This window comes from Drosophila gunungcola, chromosome 3R (genome assembly GCF_025200985.1).
Source record: "Drosophila gunungcola strain Sukarami chromosome 3R, Dgunungcola_SK_2, whole genome shotgun sequence".
Lineage (NCBI taxonomy): Eukaryota > Metazoa > Arthropoda > Insecta > Diptera > Drosophilidae > Drosophila > Drosophila gunungcola.
In genome coordinates this window covers 26,203,386-26,225,516 of record NC_069139.1, presented here as the reverse complement: position 1 = coordinate 26,225,516, position 22,131 = coordinate 26,203,386, and the positions used below count along the sequence as shown (strand labels likewise).

Below are 22,131 nucleotides of genomic sequence, written 5' to 3'. Positions count from 1 at the left end.
TTCTATAGGTAATATTACAATAAGCTTAGCTATTATTTTAAAATTAGGTTAGCTAATAATTTTTAAGTTACTTTCAGCAACATTTCCCTTTCTGTGCAACCCCAAAAGACAACTTATAGGCAGTCCGCCTGCCGCCCTGGTATTTTCCGCCACCTTGGGTTCCGCACTGAATGCAAGCCAGTATGCATGTCTACACTAGATACGATACTACAACTAAATACTTAATTTTGCTCTTTGCCGTTGCCTTTGATTCTTTTAATTTTCCACAGCATAAGAGACGTTGGATGGGGCTACTAATACAGATGCCAACGTTGTCTGGCAATACTTACGGCCTACGCACGCACACACCCACGCTGTGGGGGGCGGAATATGGGGGCGGGGTGTCTGGCTGCCTGGAAGACAGCTGTTTGGAGCAATGGGTTCGATGCGACTGCAGAATAAGTCGGTCTTTCAACGCCAACGGACGTTGTGTTTGCCTTATTGCCATCTCCTAGGCGGAATATTACTCATACGCCGCGTGGCGCGATCACTGACGATGCGGAAGTGAAATTGTTTTCTGATTGAAATGTAAATAAGCAATGGCTGCCAAAACAAATATCGTGTTTATCATTGAAAAAATGTGAAAGTGCTGACCGCTGATTGACGCAGGCATCGATGAATGCAGTGCACTGCAGCCGTGACGTCTCTTTTAATTATTCTGTTGAAAATGTGAATTTCCTAATTTTACTGAATTATTTTTGAAATAAAACTCTCGAAAAAATATTTTAATGTGTTTTCACAGCGCCTTCCATTTTAACAAACATTCGGTTTTAAATTACCGAAAAAATATAACATTTCAAATTTAAATTTAAAGAAGGAGGCAAGCCATCTTGAACTGTTGACAAGCTGCCATTAAATGCACACTGGGTTAAATAGGCACAAAAATACAAAAAAAATAAAAAATTAAAAGAAATGATTTAAGAGAAAGAAAATCAACCTATTTTTTTAAAACAATATTTTTACAATAAAAAAAATAATTTTATAAAAAATCTTAAAATGTAGTATTGTCTAGCCTTGAGGCAGCAGATCATCGATCTCTCCTATTCAAGAATTAAAGCTATAGCGTTTTGTGTATCATTCATTGACTGGTTCGATTGTTTAGTCAGACGTTTTAAATAAATTACACATGCTACTGGGTAAACAAACATTCGGCATTGAAGCAACTCAAGCAATTAGACATTTGGACAATCGAAACTCGTATTCGAATTTCTCAAATAAACAAGTCTATAAAAGAGCACCATTTTTTCTCTTGCCCACCCACCCTTCTAGAATGCAGACGAATGTTTTTAAAATTCTTGTTTGACACGTTTTGACATAATGTTTTTAAAGCGAGACAGTTTCAGTGTCTAATAAATGATTTATTGAGTGGGCCTCGCTTCGAAATTCGAAAATATTTATTTCGCATAATAGGACTTGTCGTCTTAGCGACTGTGGGCTTTACAAATGGTATGCCTCTTGGGGCCATGGCCTGTGCAACGTGTAGGTGCTTTATTCGTATTTCTCCGAATTTCGTTCGATTTCCATTTGCCCAATGCTAATGTACAAATCGCAGAATGCCCCCGAAGGGCAGCCAGGTAATATTTATCTCCACCCGCCCCCAATGAGCTCACATTTAATACGTGGTCGGAGGTAAACACGCACACGAATCGTATCTGCCGACATGTCTAATAGGAAATTGGCCAGAAGCGGCTAACTATTTGAGTTTCCCTCTGTTCCTCAGATCTGGTGGTGTAGCGTAACACTAGAACGCCCGGACTTGTATAAAATAAACAGGCGAAGGTACAATAAATTGAGGCAAACTTATTTGTGTGTGTGCGCGAACAACAAAAGTACAAGAAAATACAAATATCGAACACAATGGAAACAATAATGTGCGAAACGATTGGAAATGCGCCACAGTCAGTCGCTGACGCTGTCTCCACCGACGTTGCCCTCTCAGTCTCAGTCTATATCTCTATATCTCTGGCCCAGTCCGGTCAGCGTCCGATTCTCAGTCAGACGCAACCGGCTAGCCGGAGGGCCAACAACAAGTCGCAAGAGCAAACAGGAAATCGATTGGAATTATCGAAATAATCGTTTAAAATATTTAAATCGAATCTGAGTCATTTTTTTAGTACTGCATCCGGCTTGCTTCTGCCAACTTTTGTAAGCATAGGCCGAATTATTATAATAATCGAAGTTATCGTACGAAACGTAAAATTTTATCGGTGGAAGGTCGTCATATTATTTAAAAGTGTTTTGTGTTTTCTTTTCAGAATAAAAATAAATTGATTCCAAATACCCCCAAGCGCATTGATGTAATAATGTAATCTAATCAATGTTTATTTTCTGTTTTTTTCTCTTCAACATTTAAAACAGTTCATTAGGATTAACTTAGCTAGCGAAATGATTGAAATAAATGTATCGATAACCCTCTTTCTTTAATTATTCTGTTCGTATAGTAACAAGAGTGTGGTAAAAAGTGTTAGGCTTACGAAAATACCTTGGTTTGGTATCCAAACAGGTGACAAGTGTTAAAGTGCAATGTGCTAATTATGTCACACGGGGCGTATGCGTGATGTTGAAAGCCAATAGCAAGTAAAAGCCAAAGTAAAAGGCGCAAACGGCAAACAGAAATTCAAAAAGAAGAAAGTGGAAAAGGAAAAGGTCTAAACGGCCATTCAATACTTGTTGAATTATTAGCTGTGTTTGAGTGTTTGAGTGCGGTTGTGGAAATAAAACAAATGTCAACTGCCAATGCCCCGAGAGTGTAAAGGGAAATATGTGAAAAATACAAGCCGAGTGCCAGGGGAATCCATGGAAAACGAAAATGAAGTGTCAGCGATTTGGGATGAAATTATCAATTGGCCAAGCTGCTGCTGAAATGTGATTTATCCACCTGCCTGCGGGTGAGGTGTTCTGCGAGCGGTGTGTTAAGTGTGTGCGTGTAGACAACAAAGGGAAATAATGTCATGCATTGGCTCGACGGCATTTCTTTGGATGACAATTTAATTAGCGGACGCGCCAGCGGCAGCAACGGCGACAACAGCGACGGCAATCAGCGGAAATCAACGCAGTCGAGCTCATCGCCCACCAAAGCAAGTAGGTTGACCTATACCATAGTATGTACAGTGTACACCCACCCACGAGCTTTAATTTGTTGGCGTGAGCCACCCGAGCGTGTTTATTTGGCTTAGAGCGAGAGGAGAACGCAAACTATCCATGTAATCTTTATCCCCCAGGAGTTTCAGTTAGAAATTGGTTAAGCTAAAGTTTTTAAACGCTAGTTGTGAGTGCTAGACCCTATGTTAAAATGAAAAGTCCTTTCGGAGACCCAATTTAAAATAAAAAATTGGAAAGACGAATATATAAAATTTGTGTTTGTTTATGAAAAAAAAGAGCCATTTTTTTCTGGATAAAATATATTTGTTTTTTTCAGTAACTAAAAAAAAACTATTATATAATAAAGCAAAACATTGTTGGGGATGTTAACATAAAAATGAGTTTTAACCTAATTAATTAATTTAAGTGTTTTTTGCGTCAAAAAACTATACAATTTTTGTGTTATTTTTATAATATAAAGTGTTGCAATTTATGTATTTACGACAGCTGTTTTAAATTTAAATTTTTAATTAAACATACTTTTGTTTTGGTTAAGCGATATAAATTGAAACAATTGAGCTGGTAAAAGCAAAACTGTATAATTTTTATAGTACGTTTGTTTAATATTCTTGTATATTTTAGTCCTAATTAAAAGACTTTGGTTTTGCTAATCCAATATCTGAAATTTTTTATGTTTTTAAAGATGTAGAAGCCGTTTAAAAAAAATGTCTTAAAAAAATATAATTAAACAAAAATGGAAGAATTCACGAACTGAATTTGTCATTGTTTTTCGTTCAATTATTTTTTCTTTTGTGCCAGACAAAAACAATTTGTTTTGTAGATATTTGACAAAAAAAAATGGAGCTAGAAACAAGCGGCAAGAAAAATGCATTTACGGTTCAAACAAAAAAAGCACTATCTGAAAAATAAATTCCAATTAGGCCATCAAAAACACTTGAAAACGATTTTACCCAATTACCTTTACTCAGCCTCCTTCTAACAGCGGGATTCCAGCCAAATTTGTCTTTCGCAGAGGCAAAATTGAATTCAAACAGCGCGGCGGGGAAAATGTATTGTTTTCAATTTTAATTGGGCAGCAAATTATAGCCCCCTGCTCATGTGTTTATCCGAGGATTGCTCATAATTCAGTTTCAATTATTAAAAACATATTCATCATTTAGTCCGAGCAATTAGCAACGATTGAAAGGCAAATAGAAAAATCATTTGTACATCATTCTCGTTTCGATTTTATGCGGATGTGGCTCATTGAACTTGTTTGTGGTTTTTTTTAAAAATATATTTTATGAATCGATTCATGTATTACGTTAACGATTCCCAAGCAAACTTGTGGGAGCAATTAAATTGGTCTCGCTTCCGTTACCTTGATCGTTCATCGATCATCCGTATTGATCCGAATTTTCCGCTCAGTATTTACCCCATTTTCCGACAGCCTTTAATTAGCACAGCCGGATCGTGTGGATCCCATCCGAATTGCTTGACGCATTGATTTTATTTTGGAAATAATTCATAGCAACAACGAATAGCAAAGTGTTGGTCGCTGTAAATCTCAGCAATGTCGAAAAATTGCCGGCATATGGTAATTTAATTTGTAATTTATTGTTTACAAATTCCTGTTGGTTTCATTTTGTATCGTGGCAGTTCTGTGCGACGTTCAAATATTACAACTTGTGGCATGCTGCTTAAAATAGCCTCGACTCTCTCACCTTTTTGGAACGACTGCGGATGACCCAGTAAAACTACTGAGCAGCATATTTGTCAGAAAAAAAATTTCAAGAATCTAAATTAGTTGTTGTGCTTTCAGATATTGTCAATAAAAATAAATCAACATGGGGAAATTATCACAAAGAAACAATACAGTTACCATAACAAGGACAAGTGATAATTACATTTCTTACAATTTATTCTAACAAATTGATATCATAGCCTTTAATTAGTCAACATATATTGTTATAGGAAAAGAGGAAAGTCGATTTATTTGACTTAAGACACTTTTATAATTTTAAGTTTCATAATTACCGATTAAAATGGCATATAAAATGTTTATGTGTTTTCGAAAAATTACTCTATTATCTATAATAATAACCGTAAATGTAATCATCAATCTGAAAGATTGAATGATCTTAAAGCTTATATCGACTACATATTTTTTATGAATTCAATAATGACAGTAATAGTATTTCACAAATTCCCGATTGAATTAATACTTTCTGCTGATCTGTAAATTATTCCAAAAAAACCTATTATTTTTGTAAAATTTTTATAGAAATACCAACAATTGTGCCATATGTCCTCGTGCGTTTAACTCATATTTGTCAAATAAAGTCTTTCATTATTTACTCATTTCCATTAGAAGTTAATCACTCCAACAGGTCATAAAATATGTTTATTTATTGATTTCATAAAAGTCGTTTCGGTCTTCAGAAAACACCAATCAAATTAAAAACACAATGGGCCATAAAAATAAATCTCTGTCTCCCCTTTCCCACCGCACTTCGTTCAGCGAATTAGAAAATTCATATGTTCGCCATTATGAACTTTAACTGCTGCGGCCGCACATCAAAAGTTGTGCCCAACGAGTGCACCATTATGTGTATTTATGAAATCGTTCGCAGTCGGTTGAAAGATCCTCTCGTTCATCTGGCATAAAAAGTGACCCACACACATGTGTACATTTGTATCACCCGGAGGCACACTGCCCCATAATAGAACCATAAACTGCAACAGGCGGCAGCAAAAATAGACGGAAACTTGTTCATTTTGCTTGTGCATTTTGTTTACTCGCCGCCTCCTGTCTCACGCACCATTTAGTTTTTCTCTCTCTGTATTTTCTATTCTTTTTGGATTCGTCTAGCCGGCACAGTGCTGATCTCAAATAAGCTGACGAAAATGGTTTGTTTTAATCAGTTCTGCAGAAATAAAATATAAGTAGATTGAAGGGTTCTGACTCATACATGACTAAAAACTAACAAAATAAAAATACAAATTTGCAAACAAAAAGAAAGATATGTATGCCGTATCTACAGAACAGTTACCATCAGACCCTTTAAGTATTTTTCATTAAAAAATATATAATATTTGCAACAAAAAGTATTATTTGAAAAAGTTTTTTCAGTTATGTTGTTTATTAAAAAAATATTTTGGGTATAGGTAAATCTAATTATAACAAGTATTTCTTAATAAAAAATGTTTTCCCATACCACTTGTAAAATATATTTTTTTCTATAATTAATAATCCCTTATGTCCGTCCATAATTAAAAATAATGTTATTGTTGGTTGTATGCCTATTTGAAATCAGCCGATTCCATTCTTTGAAATGAAATGAAAAGAAAACCTATCCGATATTATTGCCAGAGAACAGATTTATGGGACCCACTGTCTGTAGACGATTTAGCGGCTCACGCACATTCCGGCAGTTTATTGGCATGCCTTATGCTAGCCCGCTCGAATGCACCGCCCCTCCATTCCCGTTATCCGCTTTCTGCCCCTTTACTCACAAACACACAAACATATCCATGGATGAAACAAAAAAATAAACTGTGGGTACGCAAAATATTTAACACGAAAACGCAGAATACACAAAATTCAATGCTGAAGCCAAGTGGTTGCAGTTCCCAGTCGCGTGCCTCGCAGGCCACAACGTATCTGAATCCGTCCGAAGAAGTATCTTTTATCGTTCAGTGCGTATCTCTTTTTCACCGCCGACAGTTCGTGGGTGCGTGGGCAATTGTCTCCCCTCCAGACATATATGTATATGTGTTTAAAAGTGCAGCTATAAAATCACCTGGTGATCATCTCAAAACGCGTGATTGTGCTCAAGGTTTCGGAATGAATTACCATTAATTGAATTGATATTTTTATGTGCGGCTGGTTAATTGTGAATTGTCGGCCGTCATAAATTTGCCTCAAAATAGCAATTCATAAAAGTTAACACAAATATTTATGAGTTCTTATTACGATACTGAGTAAGTTCATAAATGAGATACACTCCCCCTCTCTCTTTTGTTTATCCAAAATGTATATTTCGGCGAAAGATATTAAATTTGCGGAATTCGCAGATTTAATCATAACTTGCCCGTTTATCTTCATTCAATTGGCATATTTTGAAGGGGATAAAAACGTGTATGCACAATCTTCTGGGAATCTTTCACCTTGATAAATTTACGACCCCTGCCATAAATTAGCTGAAGGGAATGTCTGTATATATTTCATTATATAGGGTTAGGGTCCTGTGTGCCAGTTATGTAACGGACAAAGAAAATCCTTTCAATGCTACCCGAGAGAAAGGAAAAAGTCCCCAAGAGGGTGGGCATATATGGTGGTTGGATGCGGGGAGGCCGTCAAGGAGCGAGGCTGAATTGTAACACATGTAAATATTAATGAAGGATGACAATGTGTACTTGACAACTTAATCGATAAATCAATTGCTATGCCAGATAATGCTTTACCCCTTTTGAATAAAAAAATGTGTGTTCCGCTACAGTTTTTTGTCTGGCCCTTTGTGGTTGTTTGACAAGGAGGTTGAGCACGGGTGGCGTTCGGTGCGTGTGTAGCATACATCCTGGAGCTGGTACATTGTGTAAGCGACAACCCACAAACCGTCCAGACAGCCATAAAAAACGGAATGTCATTGAACATCTAGATATTAAAACAGAAATCAGTATTCCACACGGCAAGCCGCCGAACCCAAGATTTTTAAGGTGTCCCAAAACGTATTCCAAATGTCAGAGGCACTTTAAAATTGTATTTACACAATGAAAAGAAACCACAATTGATTTTCTAAAATATAAAATCTAAATGGTAAGGGAAAATATAAACACATTTCATTTCAACAAAATTGAAGATAGTTTTAACGTCATTCATAATTGATTACAATTTTATAATATAAAAACACTAAATCGTTGCCATTTTGGTTTCGAAAATGTTGTATAAATTATGTTACATGGGTGGTTGCAAGTATTAACATAGTTCATAAGCATCTTTTCATTTAATTTATGCAAATACTTTTGACCACCTCTGTATGTAGCTAAGGATTTATAATAGCAACTTTTAAATGAATAGATATATATTTTACAGTTACATTTATTTAAATAGGTATGTGATACAGATCAATAAATTCAAGCTTGTATACTTAATGACAAAGTTAATTTCAAAGGCGCTGTAAGAGTCCCAAAAAAATTAAATTTTATAAAACTCGATACATCAAATTAAAATGATTATATTTAAAATAGGTACCTCTTAGCTATATTGTTTTCCAGACCGGGGTTTTAAAGTATGTAATTTTTCAATGCGTTAACATACTCTGCTTGTGTCCAAATAAACACGCTCTCAGCTCTTGTAAACAAAACGATCGAATCAAAAAGAAAACAAAACCAAAATAAAAATTCAAAACCAAACAATTTTAAAGAAAACACACACACACACAGAAACAAAATCAAATAAGCAAAAATATAATTTTCCATATTATTATTATGATTTTGTCTCTATTGTCTCCCCTACTTCCTATTCTGTTTCCCCTCTTTTTTTCTGTATTGTTTTGGTTTTGTGTACATTTTTTTGTTTTACTTTATGTGTATTTTGTTTTTTGTTTGTTGGTTTTTCTTTCACATGCGGGAATACTAATGCACGACTATGCTCCGAGAACGAAGACGTCATGCACACTTTAAGCTAAACAGCAGGTAAACTTAACTGAACAAATTTCTTTACTAGCACTAAGCTTTAGAATTAAGTATACGCCCTTAAGTCCGAATCGAAGGCGTGTCCCTCGAAAGCGATCGGATATAAGAGTAAAAGCTTAAGAAGAAAGCTTTTACTATGGGGAAGTCAAGGAACCGTGTTCCAATTCTCTTATATTTCACAATTCAAAAGAGCTTATCTGATCAGCAAAAGCTTTTTTGTTTAAAATATTTTATTAATAACATTATAAAAATGAATGTGCAAAGTAGATTGTTGTAATTCTAAGCAAAATGTTTTACCTTTGCTCTATAAACTCACTGAATGTGACCATAACTATAATTATTTATTACAATTAACTCTTAATCCTCTTAATCTAAGATATGTCTACCATTAATGTCCATATGAATTTCAGCAAGTCATAAATTTTATTTACATTCCAAAGTGTTTGGGTACTTTTATGAAGTACCCAAACTATTGCTTAAGCAAACAACTTGCTGATTTTGAAAGTCCAAGATTAAACTGTCCACGTCAAATTTATGTCAAAATAAACAATAGATACAGCGGCGGTAAATGACAGCGGCGGTAAATGACAGCGGCGATTAGCTTTGAAACAAATTGGCACGAGTTAGAAAGCGGTGCGGGCTCCCTAAATTATATTTATGCTTCTGCCTCGCTTAGTTAACCTTTGCTAATTTTCTAATTGGCTGATAAATAAGAGGATTCACACAATCTTTTTCGTATACGAAAATATTATTTATTGAAAGTGGGGGCCAGTATCTGAACTTTACATAATGAATAAAGACTAGAGAGGAACTAGCCGATTGAGTGGGACTTATTTATAAACTTTTGTGCGTAGTGGAACACATGTATATATATCCAAGATTTAATGGGATCTGCCAATGTGTAGGTGCCAGCTGTAGTTTATTTAGGCTGCCAATGTCGCGACACATTTCACTAGAAGAGAGCACCCTGGCCATACAATTAATTCCATTTGGATCTCAATAAAAGAGCTGTTAATTTAATTGAAAATGCGGTTATTGTTAATTTACTCTATCATCTGCTGCTTACCAAGGAAATAAATTAATTTCATCTACATCCAGCTACAATGCCAACCCGCAAAATCCAAACCAAATGCAGCATGGAATGCGATTAAAGGCTTGATTAATTTTCATTTATTTCCTATGTTATTAATACCTATGCTAGACCCCATAAAAAATGACCCAAACGGATATTTCATTCAACATATAAATTTCCGAGTAAATATAGTCAACGTGCTTGAGGGAAAAAATTTAAAAACAATATTGACATAATTAGATGGGTAATTGATTGTGAAAGCGTATTATTTTATTTTTTACCCAGAAGGTGCGAAAAAATCTCAAATATTTGCATAGCTGTTATGAGTTTTTTGCCAATTAATTGCAATTTTAATAATTTATAAAAAAGAAAAGCTAACAAAGGGATCGCTTTAGAAAGAAGTTTGCAGATTCTTAAAAAATGTTGTAATATTTATTCTAGTAATAAATTATATTTTAATAGAAACATTTTTTTGTTTCTACTTCATTTTTGATAGATTTAATGTCGGGTCAAAATATATTTTTTGTCACCAGCCTAAAGCAAAACTGCAAGCAATTGTAATGTATGTATTTGTTAAAGAAAAAAAAATCTCTCATTAACCTTTGGCTTTAGAATAGTAATTACATCAAAGTAGGGGAAAGTTAAGAAAACCCATTTTCATTTTTTTATGTCAACACAATTTGAGTTCAGTACAAAATTGAGCTTACTTTAAAGAAGTTAAAAATTAGTTTGTGTAAATGTCAAATTATAAAAAAGCACGCTCATTTTAAACAATCCTGTAAATTAAATATAAATCGTTTGCGTATTTATTAAAGTAAATATGTACATAACTAAAGCTTAAGTTGAGGAACATCGCGTATGATTAATTCATTGTTGTATATTAAATATAAATCGTTTGCGTATTTATTAAAGTAAATATGTACATAACTAAAGCTTAACTTGAGGAACATCGCGTATGATTTATTCATTGTTGACGCACAACAATTATTAAAAAAAATGTATATTTTGCAAATTTTATAGCCAAATAAACATATGTTATTGTGACCCAAATATTTTCCGCGATATCCTTTTATTTATATGTTGCTGCTTACTATCTTAACTTTTCTAACTATCCTTGCCCCATAATCTCCTAATCAGTGAGATTCAATGCATTACTTTAAAAAACGAACACTTTTTGCTATTGCTTTTTTTATTTAAATGGTTTAAGAGCATTTAAAGTTCGTTGTACTTTACATTTGTTGCCATTTTAGCTTTTTGCGCTCTTTATTCGTATGGTTCACGGGGCTTTTGTTAATCTTATAAACGAATTCTCGACACAGCATGCGTACATTTCATTGAGAACGATGATTTGTTGTTCCTTTGATTTACTCCCTCCAATTTTCCTTATGAAACTTTTTAGCTGTTTTCGCTTTTCATTTTCATTTTTAATTTTTCTTTTAATTTGTATAAAAATTGATGCAGACAAAGCTTGTTGCTCTTGGCGGCAGCGTTCAATGCCAGTCGTCGGCGTTTGTTGTTCTAGTCGCTTTATTTTTTGGCCAAAACTGATCTCGCCTAACTGTCAGTTTTCGGTTTATAGTCGACTCGTGCGGTTTTGCTGCGGTGAAATTGACTTTTTGTTCGCACATTTCTCATATTGTCACGCAGCTGGGTGGTAACAAAAACTATAATTAATTATTGAAATTAATGTGAAATCGTTGAGAAAGGTGCGGCAGTGAAATTTTCGTCGATGATTGCGTAAACTTGAGAAAACCCAGAAAAGTGTGTTAGTTACGATAGTCGTTATTTTCTTTTAAGTAAATGAAAGGCGCGAAGACAACTCGAACTCAATATGAAAGGAGCAAGAGCAAGAGCAACAAACGCTCGGAAAAGTCGGCCAAGTAAGCGAAATTCAAAAATGTTGTTTCTAAGTTTTTCCCTTATATGTATTTCCTATTCCCAATGTTTTGCGAAATGCACTTTAACTTCGGGCGCGGACATCTGGCCCTCGAAAATTATTAAAAGTCATTAAAATTTTTTCTAATATCCGTACACTTTAGCGGTCGTAGAATAAACAATATTCGCTTATGGCCAGCCAAACTAAAAATAATTTCAGTTTGTTTATTATCGGTTCGTGTACATTGTCCAACTTGGTTTTACACTACAAAGTTGTATACAAAGCTCGCTGAAATTGTTTACTCATGCAGATCTTTATACAATCTGTGTATTTTTCTTACTGTCTGTGTATAGTGGCTCCTGTGTGTAGACATCAATAAAACTGCCATACTTTGCTTTGCTATCGATCATCAGTTTATCGATTTTATTGTTTGGTATATTTAGAGGCAAACGTGACGCTACCAAGCTTTTTTGTGTATATTGGAAGTTTTTGAAATAGAATAAAGAAACGAGGGCTGGATTGTTTATGAGAACCAGCTGATTTGAAATTTTTAGTCAGAACACATTTATACTAAACTTAGGAAATTGCCATATTTTAAGAATTCTTTGGTCAAAAGTCATTACAGAGTTATTTATTTATTTAACAAAAAACACAACCTTTGGTGCTGAGGGTAGGCAAGTATTTTTTTGCATTCGGGGGCCGTAAGTAATATTTATTTAAATAATCGTTATTTGTTGACAAAACAGCTTATTATTTTAAAATAAATATGCTCCAGAAAACAACCGGGTTATATGTGGCGCCATCTGCCGAGCGTTTAAATTTATGCAAATTACTTCTAAAGTAATAGTGCGATTTGGAAAATTTGTTTGTGAGTTGATAGAAATTGACCGAACAAACATACACAGCCTTATAACTACCCTTTACCTAGTCCCACATCACTCTACAAGTAAGGGGTAAAAAATCTCTCAAATTTCAATCTGTTCTTAATGGAATTATGACAACATATGAACATGTCCTTCTAGTTTCAGTATGTAGAAAATAACGCGTAAAAAAGTTTAACAAAATAATACATTGGTAGCAAATAGTTAGTAGAAAACAAGTTTGATAAGGCCTAAGTTTAATAATGATAATTTGAGTAATTTGCTTCTAATAGTCGGGGCACTGAACTATAGCGTTCCTTTTGTTTTTGAATAGCTTGTCCTTTTTTTTTTTTTGGGAGCATAGTTTAGACCAAAAAGTATATATGGCTTCAGCAGTTTTTGCATAAAATAGTACATGAGGTGCTTACCTATGGACAAATTATATTTATTATAAAAGACAACTTAATATTTAAAAGTATTTGAGCAATAAAAGTGTTTTTTAACAAAGCCAATTAAATAGCAAATTTCACTTTTGTTCACCTACTTGAGACGGTTTCACAAAACTGAAACTTGCGACAAGGCAACACAAAAAAGTTCTGAAAATACATATAATTCTAATATCAATTAGTGCAAAGAGAATGGCTGATAACAGTCGGATCAGCGAATGTACCGTTTTATCACAAAAAACATAGTTGGCTTTGTTTGCGGTAGAGGGTTAATCGGTGTTCTTGTTGTTTATTTTAAATTAAAACCAATTTAAAAGTTAGTGAAAAAATGAAAATGTGTGCTTCACTGCGTTGCAAAAATATATTCCTGAATATGCCAGATTCGAACGATAACAAAACATTTTGTAATGTTCAATATATATATATATATATATTATATATAAATGTATTGGCAAGCATTATTAAGCGAGCTAGTAAGGGGCAGGCTATATATCATTAGCGCCTAAAAGACCCCCACATTTATGGATCTTTTTAAAAGATCTGACAATTACTTTTTAATGCTCTCTCAAAATTTTTTTTGGAACAGTGTTAAAAAAAAGTACTAAAAAAAAACCCTTTTAGTTAAATAAAATAAATGACTCTTGTCTACGTTAATCGTGGCGTCCAAATTTTTGAAGACAAAAACTTTTGACGCCTTATAAGTATGGGACGATGTTTTCACATTTACGCATTCCACAAGTCATATGGGAGACAGTCGCCCAGACTAGATATGTACGTTCAAATGTATGTACGCATTTGTGTTCATAAATATTTGTTTATGCAAGCATATGCGATGGCTCTAAGAGCTGGGGTCTCTTGAGCGATCGGCAGTTTGTCAAAAATTCTCAACGCAGGCAGGAGTGTCAAATCGCTTGGCATAAAACACGTAAGTTATGGAAAATCTGCGAATAATCCCATTTTTATGGATCATTTGGGATTTGAATAGATCTTTTAAAATGCCCAATTTGATTTGCAGAGAAGAGGAAGTGCGCTGAAAAGTCATTGGAAACTTTGGAATACTCTTTTGAAAGATCCCCATTCATATTTATTTTCTTAACAAGTTCTGGTAAATTTTTCCCTTCATTTTTTACGTATGCCAACAGCCGTTGATTGGATAAAATAATTTATTTATGCTTCGTTGTTGTAATTTATAGCTCTGCTGTGCTTATTTTCCTCTTCCTTGGTGTTTTTTTCTTAGCACCACCTTCAAGCACACCAAATCGGTGATATATTTATATTTATTTTTTCTACAACGCTGCTTTTTATTATTATTTATTTATACGTGCCGAGTGTTGAAAGGCCGCAACCATATAGTCGAGGAGAACGTCTAACAATTGGTACCAATGCTGGACCTATGCGGTTCAGTTGACTTACAGCATTCGTTGAAGAACGATCCGCATTTTTTGGGATTTAGATATTTTTGATAAGTCAAGTTGGAAAACAGTTTGGAATGTTGATTGGCTGCCGTTCGCCATGGCAACCGCTTAGCAATCGAAGGCAAATTATTAGTTTTAGTTGTATAATATCAATGCTTCTTAAACAAAATAACTAAATTGAATTGGATACTTTCAGATTGGACAGAAAGTCATCTCGTGGCATGATATACGAAAATGAGGAGCTCAGGCTGCGCACCATTAACATTAATGCAGAAGTGGAACGAGGTACGTTCAAAAGTGATAATAGCTGATCAAAAGCTGGCCCAGTAATGCGCCATAAAATTATATGTTCCACAACAAACAGGAAATCAAATAATCGTTAAATAAATGGCACAAAAAACAACCTGACAACAGCCAATTAAAAAGACATTAGATGGTGGCTAAGGAAACCAAAATAATCCTACAGAAAATATAGCTAAAGAAATATCTCTACACGCACCTACTCGTACATAAATATCTGCCCACCTCTTCAGATATATCTGTCGGAATACTCATTAAAAATGTTTTCATTGCCAAACCAGAAGATAAGCGAATGTAAACAATGCGATTTGAGGTGTCTAAAGGTCTGACAGCTCTGCGTGATGTCCACGTGCTGCTCTTTAGACTCGGCCAAATCCTATTGATAGTTTTCCTCCTTAACTTTACCCTGTTGTTCTTTAGTGAGGAAAACTAAAACGATATCCACTTTGCAGGGCAATCGGACATCAAACGCCTGCGGCGGGAAAATGAGCATCTGCGTCGGGAAATCTGGACTTTGCGGGACGAGTGTGACAGGCTTAACAAACGCTTCAAGGCGAAGCTCAGCGAACACGAATTCGGAGGGTGCAGGGGCAGCGGGGGCAGTGGCGGCACCTGCCACGCCTACCGCTGCAGCGGCGGAGGCGGCGGGCGTGGGAGCGGAGGTTGTGATGTAAACAGTGATGTAAGTGGTGTTAGTTAATGTTTTATTAATTAAGTTTCTCAGCTCAAAATGGTTTTCGATAAAAAAGATATCAGATCGTATTTCCTAAAATCTAAGCAGTTTCGCAAATTTTTCTTTCTATTAATTTGGTAATGCGATCTAAAACTTTTTATTATTTATTATATTTATGTAAGCAATTTACATGTCTATAAACTTAAAATCATTTCAAAGTAGCTAAAAATAATCATATACATTTTAATATAGCCATAATGACAATATCAATTTGATCTTTCTGCCAAGTAAAAGGCAAAAAGTTCAAAATAACTAATTTTGTTAAAGTACTTACATATATAGTCAATTTTTCGGTTTTTAATTTTTAGTTATTGTTTGGATTTTTTTGCGGAATTAATAACTACCTTTATTGAAACGTAAATTCGGATGTAGTTTCATTGCAGCAGTAAAAAATAGCTGATTAATTGAATAATTGACTTTTATTTAATTCCATCGCAATACCTAAAATTAAAATAATTGTTTTTTTGAAGTCACTATCGAAACTACAAACTATCTAAGATATTCAAGCCTAGCTCGGGCTAGAAGATATTGGGGTATTTCAAAAATCTCTTCCAACTCAATACGAATGAAAACAAAAAATTAAGCCCTTAAATTAAATGAAGCGTCAAAATCGTAATCATTGTAATTGTCTTTGAACTTATTTAAAGCACACTTATAATTATTCACCTAACAGGACTCTGACTCATGTGATACGTGTCGCGGGGCAGACGACGGCCACTGCAGCGACGAGTGCTGCCAGGAGGGAGGATCCTGTGCGCCGCTTAAGCCCCCACTTCCGCCGGAAGTGCCCAGCCACCCGTCTCCATCGAAGAACGAGGAGGGTGGCAGCCAGATCAAGGAGCAGCAGCCCATGCACTTCGATCACCTGTCGGTAGTCTCCGAGGAGACGCTGAGCAACCCGGAGCTGATGCTCGTCCAGCAGCAGGAGCACCTCACGATCTGCCCGCCAGACCCCAACGGATCGCAGAGCACGCTGCCCGGCATGATGGGACCGCTCACACCGCTCACGCCCATCGAACTGGTGGCCAACCAGCTGAACGACCTGCAGGCCATGGTGCCACCATTGTCCTACTTCGAGAACATCCTGTCGCAGCATATGGGCGCTCGCAACGCGGGTAATTTGTACATTTAAATTAAGTATTTATCACTTTCCGTTGAATATAATTTTTCTTATATTATCCAAAATTAAATATAACATTTAAGAGTCAAAAGAAGATTTGGTTTGGCAATTCATCTGTATTGTATAAAAAAAAACAGTTGTTGACTTAAAGTTAAAAAGCTAGAAATTTGATTTATCAATATCATACCATATCATACCATTTTCCAAATTGAGCTGTTATTTTTTTGCTATCAAAGTGCTGGGATACTGCTCACTGTTTTAAGGGGGAATGGTTATTTCGAAATATTGATATGAGAATATCGTTGTTTTATTATAAACATCTGATCTGCGCTCAGGAAGTGTAAAAAGGCAACGAAGTCAGAAAACTAATTAACCAGACAATTCAAGGCAAAACTCTTTTGATGATAGATTAATCATTGTATTTATAAACGGATTATGTAAATATTTTCTAAATACCTTAAGTATAATTTCATTTAAGCCCCTAGACTAGCTTTGTTTTGTTTTATTTGGAGAAAGATTTTTGTATACCTAAGAAAGCTCATTAACGGAAATATTTGCAGCCCAAACGCCCTCTCCGGAGTTGGGCACCAGTTCGAGCACCACCACCGGCCAGACGATGCGCCACACGAATGGCTGGGACTACAACCTGCAGTCGCCCTTCACGCAGCGCAAGTACTCCGATCTGTCATCGCCGTCCCGCTCGCCGCCGCCACCTGTCAACACGATGACCACCTTCGTGCCCACGTCCACCCTGCAGACGATGCCCAAGATCGCCCTGAATGCGCCACCGCTACAGGCGGATGGTGGCGACATCGAAACAGTGGCCATCACCACGAATGCCACGCAACATGCGCTCAACAGTCCCAAGCACTTCTTTGCGCCGATCAAGCCGCGTTTGAAGCTCAACACCAAGTTGGCCAATCAGGGCCAGGACCTGGAGCAGGACGACCTTCCGCCGGGCTCTCCGCCGCCACCTCTGCGAGATCCCCCGGATATTTTCGTGAACAACGCCCTGGCCTCGCCCTATCAGCGACGGGTGTCCCCACATGTAAGTCCTCGTCACCGGCGCTCCCCCGCTCACTCGCATTGCCACGCCCACAGCAACCAGCGCAGCCGCCAACGTCCACAGCCCGCCCACTGCTCCCTGCACCGGGCGGTGGTGGACGTGGCAGCTGCCGTTGGACTGGGGGAGGTGGGTCCGCATCCGGGCTCCAGTGTCCTGGACATATACACCGCCGCTCTGGCGGCAGCCGCTGCCGCCCGGTGCTCTCCTCTTCCGACGGCCAGATGCCCGGATCCCGTCTATGCCACAGCACAAAAGCCCGGCCAGAGCACGTGCATCTCGGCCACGGCCTTTACACAGCCGGTGATGACCATCACCACCCATTCCACAAAGACCACCACTTCGCCACTGAGATTGGCCCACAAGGCGAGGGCCGCTGGCGGGGCCAAGAGGGTGGCCAAGTCCGCCGAGAACGTCAGTCAGGTGAGGGATCCTCTGGCCAACAGACGATCATCCTCGTGTCATAGTCATTCCACTCAAGTCTTCGGACTAGCCCATGTCGATGTGTTTTTAGTTCTTTAAACCCGTTCCCGTACATGTATTTGTGTATACATTGTATAGGTATATAGATGGTTTAAATTGTTGAATAAATTAAGTGTTACAAATGTTAGTACATACTTTTCTCACATTTTATTAAACTATTTTTTAAATTTTACCGATGGTGCATTAGTTGTGAAAACTTATCTGCAAAATGTATATCCGTCAATATTTTTGAAAATATTTAATGTTTTTTGTATTGATATATTTTGTAAAAATATTTTTTGTTTAAGTCTTGCTGCATAGACTATAAATTCAGTGACATTTCAACTCAAAAGAACATTTCCTTACCCGACCCATAAATGTAATATATAATCTCATGATGTTCAGTAAAATCAGAATATTATTTAATGAAATCTCATTTGTACATTACAAATTTTCAAGCTTTTTTCGTAGGAAAGATGACATTTCGACTCAGTACCCAAACAATTTATTTTTTTAGAGCTTACGACAATTTTTAATTAAATATGGAATTCAAATTTTGCCTTAAATAAAAACTAGCTTTCATATAATTTTTATTTTCTATCCAAAGAAAAATCATAAATTATTAAGCGTTAGCTCCTACTAATACAAATATATAGTACTATAGAAATATATCCCAATCACACTTCCGTCTCCACCTATATATTTTACTTATTTTTTCTCCACAAGACTACAGCGCATTGCAATGCTTACGCTTAGCTATAACAACTAATTGAATATTTCAAACTAATGTTTTAAATTTCCCACAGACGGATTCCGTGAACTTGGAGTCGATCCTCAACGACATCGAGACCATTTCGGAGGACATACTGGCCATTCAGCTGGAGAAGAGCAAGTCGCGCGACAACCTAAGCCACAATCACAACAGCAAGGACGACGATCGGGCGAAGAAACCCTATCGCTCCGAGATGAATCTGTATCTGCAGTACGACGGCACAAATCCGACCATTTCGCCCGCCACAACGGCAACGGAAATCGGAACGTCTGCTCCGGCGGTCACCACGTCCAGTGAGTCGGGAAATAGTGGGAGCGGTAAATTAGTGCGACGCACCCGATCCCTGGAGAGGGAGCACACCGACAGTCCTGCCCCGCACATTCCGGACCCCATGGCTCCCTTTCCCGACAAATGCACCTATCTGGGATTCGAGCAGATGAACCAGGCAGCAGCAGGGGCGGGGGTTCCTCCTCAATCACCGAATGGCCAGAGGCCGCCCATCGCAGCCAAGCCGAACGTTCCACTTAAGCCACCGCCCCCGTTGCCACCTGCCCGCAGGCCAGCCATGCCCACAGAACCACCGCCCCCGCCTCCAGCCACCTCCGCTTCCGGCGTAGTCGGCCTGCCGCCCAACAAGAGTCACCTGTACAAGTCACTCGCCTCGGCGGCGGCCAAAAGGGCCATCTTCCGCTCCTCACCATCGCAGCTAACCAGATCCTTGGACGTGGACCTCACGGGAGCAGATGGGGAGGCGGGCATTGAACAGGCAGCTGCTGGAAATGTGAGTATGGAATATGGAAAATTTAACCAAATTAAAAGTGAAATTTGAGAGTCACAAAAACCAACAGCACAAGTAAGACACAAAAAGAAAACGTTTTTCTAAAAAGAAATGAAACAGACTCCTTGTCCTTAACAATAACTTATAAATAAATTAATACAAAATATATAAAAAAAAAATAAAAAAAGACAAGAAAGAGTATTAAAATATTACTAATAAGATTTAGTTTCACCAATTTAATTGTTTTGAATTGTTTAAATCAAATTAAAAGAACAATAGTAAAATTACTCCCTACAATTCTTCCAGATGGACGAGTTGGCGAGGCGAAAAGCGCGACGCGTGTCCATTGTGTGTGGATCCGGACAGGGTGGCCAGCAGGATGAGGTGGCCCCGCCCGTGACCACCGTGCCCATGTCTACCGCCAGTTGCGTGGACCTGAGCACCGTGCTCGCCCACCCGAGCGTGAAGGCCTTTAAAATGAGTCACAGCACGCCCAGTTCGCCGCATTCCTCGCGTCGTCGCACCAACAGCAACACGATGGCTCCTCCTCCGGCAGTGCCGGCGGGTGGTGGTCACCCCGAGGTCGGGGCAACTTCGTCGGCGCCGCCCAGCACCTCCCACCATCACCACCATCGCAAGGAGGGCAGTGATCCGGTTCCCATGACGGCCACTGTCAGCCGCACCAAGTGCTCCAGGCGGCATTCCGAGGGCACCGTTCACACCGTCCACCGGAACAGCGCAGCCAGCGGCGGCGGAGGAGGGGGAGGAGGAGGCGGTGGCCACCACCATCACCACAGCCACCACCATCCGCACAGCGGGATGGTGATCAGCAGCAACCCGCACCACAGCCACCATTCCCACCAGGACAGCAACCACGAGACGGTCACCTCGCTGTCCGATCGCAACTCCAATAGTTTCGCCTCCTCGCGCGAATCCTCCACGAGCTTCAGCATGCGCTCCAATCGCCGGAAGATTTCGGTCAGCTCGCACACGGGCGGCAAGATTCCGTGGTGCGGCTGCTGGGGCAACGGTTGCCTCTAAATTGGGGGAGGGGGAGGGTAAACTCATCTACCGTCCAGGAAGAATCTCAGTGTAATTCACTTAGCTGGCTGTTTTTAGTTATCTATAGTTTTCATGCAACTTCCTAAATTACAAATAAGAACTAATATCGAACAGTCATTACGAAATTAACATGTACGATATTTGTTTTCTCGAATAAAACTGATAAATGCAGTCAAAGAGATTAAGAGATCTCCGAAAAGTTTTAAAATAACTCCAACAATTTGTATAAGCAAAGATGGCAACTTAGATGGCAACTTTCTAATAAGAAATAAATAAAACAATGACTTATTCAGTTGTTTTTTTAACTTCGTAGTTCTGTTCAAAAATATTAAATCATTATTGATTGTATCGCCTATTCATTTTTCATTTTAATACTAATTAATTTCTTAATTTTTCACGTCTAGTAAACCAATCGACCTAAAAAAAATTATTAAGATTAAAGCGCTTTTATGATAAAAAGTTGTCTCAATCCAGAAACTCATAAGTTAAAAAATGATTGATATCATTTCAAGCATAATCCACTCAGTTTTTGTTTTCGATTTACGTCTTTATTGACTGCAGCTAAGTGGAATTACACTGTATTTCATTAATGAGTGTACATTTCTAGATCCTCAAATATGCAATTTATGTGTTTGTATATGGCTTAGAAATTGTTTAAGAAAAACAACCCAGCAATTTGTTTCTAGAAACTAGGTACAAAAAGAGTTTTAAAAAGTTTAAAATTTAACCAACTTAATCCGATATTAATCCTGAACTTTGTTGTACATATTCTAATAGAAACGATTAAGTTGTAGCATTTAAATGTTGGTCTCGAAAACTAAGTCATGTAAATGGTATAATCAAACCTATGTTTTTATAATTGTTGCTTAATTGGGAATGAACAGAAATCAGAAATATAAAATAGAAAATTATTTATGGTATTTACTAGACCTGATTAAATTATAATAAAGCAAATTAAGTAGAACTTAAACCTTAAAACATTTGAAAAGCTTAATTACCACTAGCATCTTAATAGTAAATAAAGCCATAAGAACATAACAACATATAATTGCTTACTTATCGCTTTATCAGGTCTAGTTTTACCCTGTTTGTTTTAATTATTACGCGATGTAACAAGATAAGCTTCTAATCGGCTCTGGCTCTAAATTTCAATTCCCTTTGTCAGAACTTTTTCTGCAAAATTTCATTTCACGCTTGTTAGCCTCTCTAAAGTTTCACTCACAGCGCAGATCCGCTGACTTTAAAAGGATAAGAGGACACGCCGGGCAGGAAACGACGGTTGCAACTGCAACTGAAATTGCGCAACAAGCGAAAATATACAATATGCAAATTAGCCGCAAATTAAGGTGTAAAAA

General features: G+C 37.4%; 1 protein-coding gene across 18 annotated transcripts; it reads left to right on the top strand.

Annotated features, from left to right (window-relative positions):
- The first annotated feature begins 469 nt into the window (after nucleotides 1–469).
- On the top strand, nucleotides 470–21,762 carry LOC128258219 (proline-rich protein 36). Of its 18 annotated transcripts, none has more exons than XM_052989747.1 (10): nucleotides 1,120–1,518; nucleotides 1,592–2,184; nucleotides 2,295–3,120; nucleotides 8,781–8,817; nucleotides 14,683–14,771; nucleotides 15,239–15,468; nucleotides 16,193–16,634; nucleotides 17,200–18,125; nucleotides 18,971–19,717; nucleotides 20,021–21,762. In XM_052989747.1, exons 3-10 carry the CDS (start codon nucleotides 2,991–2,993, stop codon nucleotides 20,753–20,755), a joined length of 3,336 nt encoding a protein of 1,111 aa, XP_052845707.1. In that variant the 5' UTR covers nucleotides 1,120–1,518; nucleotides 1,592–2,184; nucleotides 2,295–2,990; the 3' UTR covers nucleotides 20,756–21,762. The 18 variants fall into 18 exon arrangements, with proteins under 18 accessions (XP_052845759.1, XP_052845769.1, XP_052845733.1 ...); XM_052989739.1 differs by having other exon boundaries at nucleotides 1,120–1,613; nucleotides 1,760–2,184; XM_052989764.1 differs by having other exon boundaries at nucleotides 1,120–2,184; nucleotides 2,295–2,344; nucleotides 2,481–3,120.
- The last annotated feature ends 369 nt before the right edge of the window (nucleotides 21,763–22,131 follow it).